Source organism: Alligator sinensis, unplaced genomic scaffold (assembly GCF_000455745.1).
Source record: "Alligator sinensis unplaced genomic scaffold, ASM45574v1 scaffold663_1, whole genome shotgun sequence".
NCBI lineage: Eukaryota > Metazoa > Chordata > Crocodylia > Alligatoridae > Alligator > Alligator sinensis.
The window spans coordinates 1,048,780-1,056,125 of NW_005842205.1; the positions used below are offsets into that span (position 1 = coordinate 1,048,780).

The following is a 7,346-nucleotide window of genomic DNA, read 5'->3' on the forward strand; positions in this document are numbered from 1 at the left end:
TGCACCTGAAAATGAGCAAAACAGAAACTGACATTGTGAAAAGGGTGATTTAAATTTACACTTATCTACAATTTCTGGACTGTATTTGGACCTTCTGAAATGCTTATATTTTACTTCCAAGTGTAGCATTGTTGTAAGAATGTTTTTTAAAATCAGTATTAGAGGGGGAAAAAATCATTAATACAGTTGTGTATTATTAAAGGAAACAGGCTGGAAAATGTTCTTAATAAGTTTTTTTTTTGTTTTTCTTGTAAAGCAAGATGGCAAAGCATAGTGAGAGTATACAAAGGGAAAGAAAGCAAGTTAGATTTTATTTTTTTAAACTTAATCTAAATGAATATGCTGAACAAACATCCAGAAAATGTAGTCAATGATAACTGCATTAGCAACACACAAGGTACCATACCAAATGTGTTACAGTGCAATATTAATAGAATTATTTACATGCATATTTACAATAGATATGTTCTCTTTACATAAGCCATTTTATGTACTTTTTGGGAAGTTGAAGCATAAGCATTTTGATTTTGACAATTATGGTTCTACCCAAATTATCCTACACCAAATGTCAAGAACCAGTACAACTGAAATACAGACAACAAGGACTGTTGTAGAGTTCTCCTGGAAAAGCCATAAAATACACAATTACACTGGAAACAAAGGAGGTAAGACTTTGTTACTATTTCTGAAATGTAAAAATTGATACATCCCAAACTACAGAATTAAGAAAATAACTTATATAAATTACCTGTCATATGAAAAAAAAATAAAGTTCTAGGGTTCTATCAGCAGTGTCAACATGTTAGTTATGTTAAATACATTCAAGAATATGTTGATTCAAAGCTGCATACACTACTGTGTAGAATAAGCTAAAAATCTAGTTACGTTACTGTATGTGTGTAGAAGAACATTGGAAAACATTTAGTGGTAGTTTCCTCTTAGAAAATTTGCAAATAGCTTCTCTGAACCAAATGACCTTAAAGCGCTTGGCCTCCAAATCAGTGCTTACATATTAACAATATCATATATTAAAAATATTTATTCCAGGAAGGAAGAAAAAAAAAAACTCTGTGCATCACGGAGAAAATTCTAGATCTTGCAAAACTTGGGGGGGGGGGGGGGGGGGGGTTGGGGGGGAGGAGAGGAGAAGAGGATTGGAAAAATCTATCTACCATCACATAAAATTAACCTAAAAATGTGAAATTCCAGATAACTCCCATATGGTTAAAAAGGGTGAAGCCAGTCTTATTGTATGCTAAAATAAGTAAGCAATTCATTTAACAATTTATTTTTCCATGAGAAAAGTATCATTATTTAATGGAACAGTTCCCAGTTAGTAAAGTTTTATTTCAGTGACACTTCTCAAATCAATTTTATTGCAGCCAGAACACTGTTCATTTAACTGTACATAAAATAAACTATGATATATACACAACATTTTAAGTTACAGGGCATAAGTTTACAGTTTTTGGCAGATTCAGTTTAACAAAATGGAAATTGCATAACTTTAGTACTCAACCCACCCCGCCCCTCAACTTCCTTAGTTTGATACAAATATTACAAGATTTGTGGTGTCCCTGCTTGCTAATCATCTCTAAACTGCCTTAATTCAGCTAATATTTAAATCTCTAACATCTCACTGTTTTCTCTTACGTTCCGATTCTAGGCAAAATTTTTCATATGCTTCTTCTATTTCTGGATCCATCTCATCATCCATGTCATCAAAATACCTATAAAAAACCCAAGGCAAAATCTGTTATTTGTAAAGATTTTTTTTTTTTTTTTGAGAGAGAGAAACAGAAGATAAGTTATTTTTGTTAGTCTTTGGTGACAAAGGCATCCTTCTAATAAGTAATGGTAAAGATATTACACTACTGTCTACAGGCAGGAGGAATCACGTTCATTAAGAAAAAAAAGTTCTAAGGAACACAATTCAGTATCTTTTTTAACTCCATGTTAATGAAAAGGAGGATTGTTGCTTTAAAGAGTCAGATATAGGAAGCCAACGATAAAGTGACCGAAATATATTTCCCATCTGACACCAACATATTCAGCTCATGGCTTTAAGTATAACTCATTATTGCAAAAGATGATGCATATGAGAAAAACCTTAATAATACATAATTTAGGTCATTACAGTGAAGAATGCAGACTCAAAATGAAGTCAAACAGCAAATTTAGGCACAATGAAGTGAGTGTTCTTTTCCCTAACAATACTTCATGGAAAGTGTTATAGTTTCTTTTGCGATCACCAACAGAACCTTCTATCAGACAGAACCACCAACATCAGTGGGACAATTTTCAGGACTAAAATGAAAAAATGACAACTGATCAATGCTCAATTTTGTGCAGCACCTAGAGATAATCCATGGCAGATCCACATGACTGCTTAGCTTGTGAGATCTGATGGAAACAGCATCCTAAGAATGTACAGTTGCAATCTCTTTTAAAAGCTCACATTTGCCACTATGCTTTGCCCAATGTTAAAGTAGACTTGGGTTTTATTTTAGCCATTTCATGTAAGGTGGACAACTGAAACTATCATGTCTATTAAAGAGGTGGGAGAGAAGGTTAGCATGTTTCAAGCTGAAGGCAAACCACAATAATTTAGCAGCTGTTCATTTTGGGGGTGGTAAACTTGCCCTGCTTTGGCTTTCACTTATTGTGGTATTGCGGAGAGGGGGGTGGGGAAGAAACAGAATAGATCACTTAACCCATATTCAGAAGTAGCATACACACTTTTTTAAATTAATACAGTTGTTTCACCTGTCTACAGCCTTGACTACTTAAGAGCACAAGTATACATGTAAAAAATTCTAGAATGTTAAAGAGCCATTTTACATTTTTAAATAGATCATTAGTGTACTTGCTTATAAAAATGCCAAATATTTTATGGATGAGGAACATTTTTAAAATACTTAATTTCCTGAAATAAGTTTTTGTACAAGGTCCTTGCAAAAAAAAAAAAAAAAAATCAGGAAAAAATATTTACTGATCTATCTGCTGATGGCAAAACTAACAAAGGCAGAAGACAGGGTAGATTTGCATGTTATAGACTAAATAAATCATAAGCTTTCGTAAGTAGCAAGTTTACTTCATCAGACTGCAGGAAGCATGATTCTACATAGAAAGCAGTAATTAGAATACAAAGGGTAGGGAAGGAAGAAAGAAAAATGAGGAAGACCCGCTGAGAGGCAAGGTGGGTAGGAGACAAAAACAAAGCCATTAACCCACTTAGGAACATAGGGGTTACATAAACTAATCCAGGTAATGGGAGAAAAATCCAGTCTTAAATTTACAACAGGGGTGGGCAAAATATAGCCCACGGGCTCGATCGGCCCACCAGGCCATTCTATTTGGCCCGCAGGGCTCCTAACATTTTTTTTTTTTTAATTATTATTTATCTGCCCCGACTGTCTGTCAAAGATGACACGAATCAGTGGCAGCAGGACCCAGGGGAAGACGGCAGCAGCAGTAACAAGGCCCACCGGCCCTGCCCCACCCCTAGCTGGAAGTTTCTGCCTGAGCAAAAGCTTCTAACCTGGGAGCCTGGGGCTGTTCACTCCACCGGAGAGAGAAATTCAGGTAAAAACTGGCGGAGGGCAAGGAGGATTGCCGGGGCAGCAAGAGCCACCCGGGCCCAGCCAGTACTATGCAGTTCCCAGCTGGCAACCATGTGGTGCTCCGGCTGTGTCGTGTAGTCCTGACCCTGCAGCCAGAACCACGCAGTGCTGGAGCTGCAGGTGGGAAGCGAAGGAAAGCAGCAGGGGAAAGGCAGTGCTAGCAGGCGGGGCGGCGGAGTGCCAGTGGGTGCGAGCATGGAACCCTGGAGGTCAGGGTTGGCAGCACTAGGAGCCAGTTGGGAACCGTGGGGCTGAGCTGGCTCCTGCTGTGTTCTGCGGTTCTGATGTTGCAGTCAGGAACAGCATGCTGCCGGGAGGTACGTGGCTGTGCAGCACTGCACCGCTTGGTTCCCAATTACAACCCTGGGATCACAGGACGTAGTGGGAGCCAGCCCAGTCCTCACAGTTGTCAGCTGGCTCCTGCTGCCACCTCTACCGTGGCATGCTTGCAGCTCCTGCACTCGCAGCTGGAAAAGCCCCATGCCAAAGCCCACTGCCTTCCCCACCCCCTGCCGTGCAGGTCCCCAGACTCCACCTGGAGTGGAACGAGCCCAGTCCCCTGCAGAGTCCAGTGCGGGGTTTTCTCGGGCAAGAGCAGGAGCTGCAGGCATGCACTGCAACATCTTTATCCTGACAGGTGACCACGAATTGTGCATTTCTCATTTTCTGAGTGTCTAACATGAGATCTTAAGACTGATTTGCAGACGCATGAAGCCTTCACAGCTTCATATGATGTCTATGGGAGTTGTAGCCTTAGTATATGAAATTGTGCATTGTTTAGTAGCCTCAAAGAAGTTGGGGCCCAGGCCTCTTCAATAAGACATTAAAAATCATGGGGCAGTGTCATTTTATTCTCTTTTTGCCTCAATTCCACAACTCTAAAAGGAAGATGGCACCAGCACCTGTCTTAGATGTTTGTGAAACTCTCCTATGCGGTACTATATTGACAAATGCCACAGAAGAAGATTATGAGGAAAACAAAAATTCTTAAGTTAGAGCTTGATTTAAATAGTGTGCAGTAAAGAAGATATGAGGCCACACACTGAGCAAGTGTAAAATTAAATAAGAGAAATATATGGCTTGAAGGAACACCTCAAGAGACCACCCAGTCGTTCATTCTGCCCTGAAGCAGGTTAAGTAAACCTACATCACTCACTAGGTGCTTGTCTAACTTGTTCTTAAAAGCCTCCAATACAAATTCCACAACAGGCCTAGTAGCCCACTCTACTGCTGCACTGTCCTTTTAACTGAAGTTTGTTTGATTGTTTTTTTAATACCCAACCTATTATTTTTTTGCTCCAGATTAAATCAGATTACTTCTTGCCCTACCCTCAATGAACATAGCAAACAATTACACACTGTCCTCTTTTTAACAACCATTTACATATCTGAAGATCATCAGTATTGCCTGTCTCTTAATCTTGGCTTCTCTGCACTACATAAATTGAATTGTTTCCATTTTTCTTCATAGCTGATATTTTTCTAAACCTCTTATTCTTGTGGCTACCCTCTAGATTCTCTCCAGTTTGGCTATATATTTCTTAAACTGTTGTGCCCCAAACTGGATATAGTCCTCCAGCTGAGGCCTCATCAGCACAGACAGGATTTATTATATAGGACACCCCTGTTAATACCCAAGAATGACATTTGACTTTTTCCAACAGTATCACATTATTGACTCATTCAGTTTGTTGTCTACTATAATCCCAATGTCTTTTTCCTCAGTACTGCTGCCATGGATGGGTTAGGTCTTTAGATGGTTGCTTGTCAGACAGTATAATTCAGTGATGGTGTTCTCCAGTGTTTCTTCTACGTAAGCACTTCCCATTATTGAGAATGATGGTGCATGATAGATACCTCCCTGTGGTGCATTCTGGGCAACTTCTGGAGGGTTATCTCCTAAAAGGCCAAATCTAGCAACCACTCCAAAGATCAACCAAATATCAATGTTTCAGTTAGCTGTGCACATGCTCATCTTATGGCAATTCCTTCTAGACTATATTTCTTTAGTTTGCTTATAAGAAATATATGGGATAGCATCACAAGTTTTACTAAAGATGAGATGCATTACATCAATTACTTCCCCTTATCCACCTGAACTAGTGTTCAGTAAACACCAGTCATCCCATGCACTGAATGAGGCAGGGTTCTCAAGGGGGAAAAAAAATAGGAAAAACAGGTAATATATATAATTAAGCCCCCCACATACTAAGAGAAAAGCACAAAGGAGCTGAATTAAGGTTCCATAAACAACCTTAACTCTGGAATTTCTTAACTTTCAAATGCTTGACTTTGCAACTTCACTGTTATTTTAAAGTAAGGTCTTATTGTTGTTATTATCCTGTATTTACATATAATGTGCGCAGTGGAGCCAGGATAACTCTATTATGGAAACAAAGACCAATTTGTATGTTTAGAAATCAATTCTGCCTTGGGCTTTTTGAATGTTTGTACTTAGCCTTGGAGCAGGGACAGGCAAAGTATGGCCCACTAAGTCTAATACCATAACCCTCAATAACTAGCTTTACATGTTGTGCTGGGACTTGGCTCTAAGGCAGAGGTGTACAAAATGATGGATCCAGGCAGCAGACGGACTCTATCTCCCAGCAGCCCTTGCTTGCACGGCTGGAGCTGGTCTCCATGGAGACCCCAGCCACAGCTGCGCTGTGACAGTGCAAGGCTGGGGCTGCCATGGAGACCAGCCTCAGCTGTGCTGGTAGGGCGTGCGGCATGGCAGGGGGCTGCTCCAGAGCTGCTAGGATCTTGCAGTGTGGGCAGCTAGGTCAGGGCCAGGGTAGAGCCCCAATCTGCAGCCTGCATGCTCCAGGCAGGGGCACTCAGGCAGCACAGTGGCTCTGCCCTGGCTCCTTGCAATGGTGACAGCGTGGTCCAGAGCCAGGGAAAACTTGTGATCTGCTGCCAGGGCATCCCTGCCCTGAGCCTGCAGATCACGCCTCTTCCCTGGCCCCAGACCAAGCTGCCCCCCACTGCAAGATCCCAGCAACTGCAGAGCAGCTCCCTGGCCTGCTGCGCACCCTGCTAGCGCAGCTGGGGCCGGTCTCCATGGCAACCCTAGCTTTGCACTATCACATCACAGCTGTGGCTGGGGTCTCCATGGAGACCGGCCCCAGCCATGCAGACAGGGGCTGCTTGGAAATGGAGTCCACTGGTGGCTGGATCTAGCCTGCAGGCTGGATTTTGCCCGCCCCTAATTTAAGTCTAAGTACAGACATTCAAAAAGCCCGAGGCAGAATTGATCAAAGCTGTGTAGGCTGGATCGGGAATGAACAGAACACACGTTCACCCTTCAGTGGGGGTGGGGGCAGGGGCATGCAGATGCTTGCACTGCCTGAGGCCAGAAGGCAGAGGGCACTCCCGCATGCCTCCCAGTGTTCTGGAAATTGCCAAAGGGCAACCAAGCGCAGCTGAGTGGGGTCATCCCTTACTGGATGTCAGGAACACATCCCCAATGTCCTGCTGTCACCACAGGCCCTCTCCCATGTCCAGCCCTAGGCTTCTGGAGTGGCATCCCTGTTGGCGGTGGCACGGGGGGTGGGCGCTCTGCAGACAGAAGGATTGGGCCCCTCACAGCAACAGGGAGAGGGGGTGCAGGAATGGGGGCTTTGGTGGTCAGGCCGCAGCACCTCTGCCCAGTTGCAGCTCCTGGCTCAGCTAGCACACAGCCCAGAGTAGGCAGGGGGAGCAAACAGGGAGGCTTGCTGG

At 42.6% G+C, this 7,346-nt stretch overlaps 1 protein-coding gene across 2 annotated transcripts in view; it reads right to left on the reverse strand.

Annotated features, from left to right (window-relative positions):
• Window positions 1-292: 292 nt before the first annotated feature.
• The window catches only part of PAIP1 (poly(A) binding protein interacting protein 1), a 42,443-nt gene continuing 35,389 nt past the window's right edge, over window positions 293-7,346 (reverse strand). For both annotated transcript variants that reach the window (XM_025207706.1, XM_025207705.1), the window contains exon 11: window positions 293-1,730. In XM_025207706.1, the coding sequence (XP_025063491.1) occupies window positions 1,637-1,730 (94 nt within the window). In that variant the 3' untranslated portion in view covers window positions 293-1,636. The remainder of the gene's footprint in view (window positions 1,731-7,346) is intronic.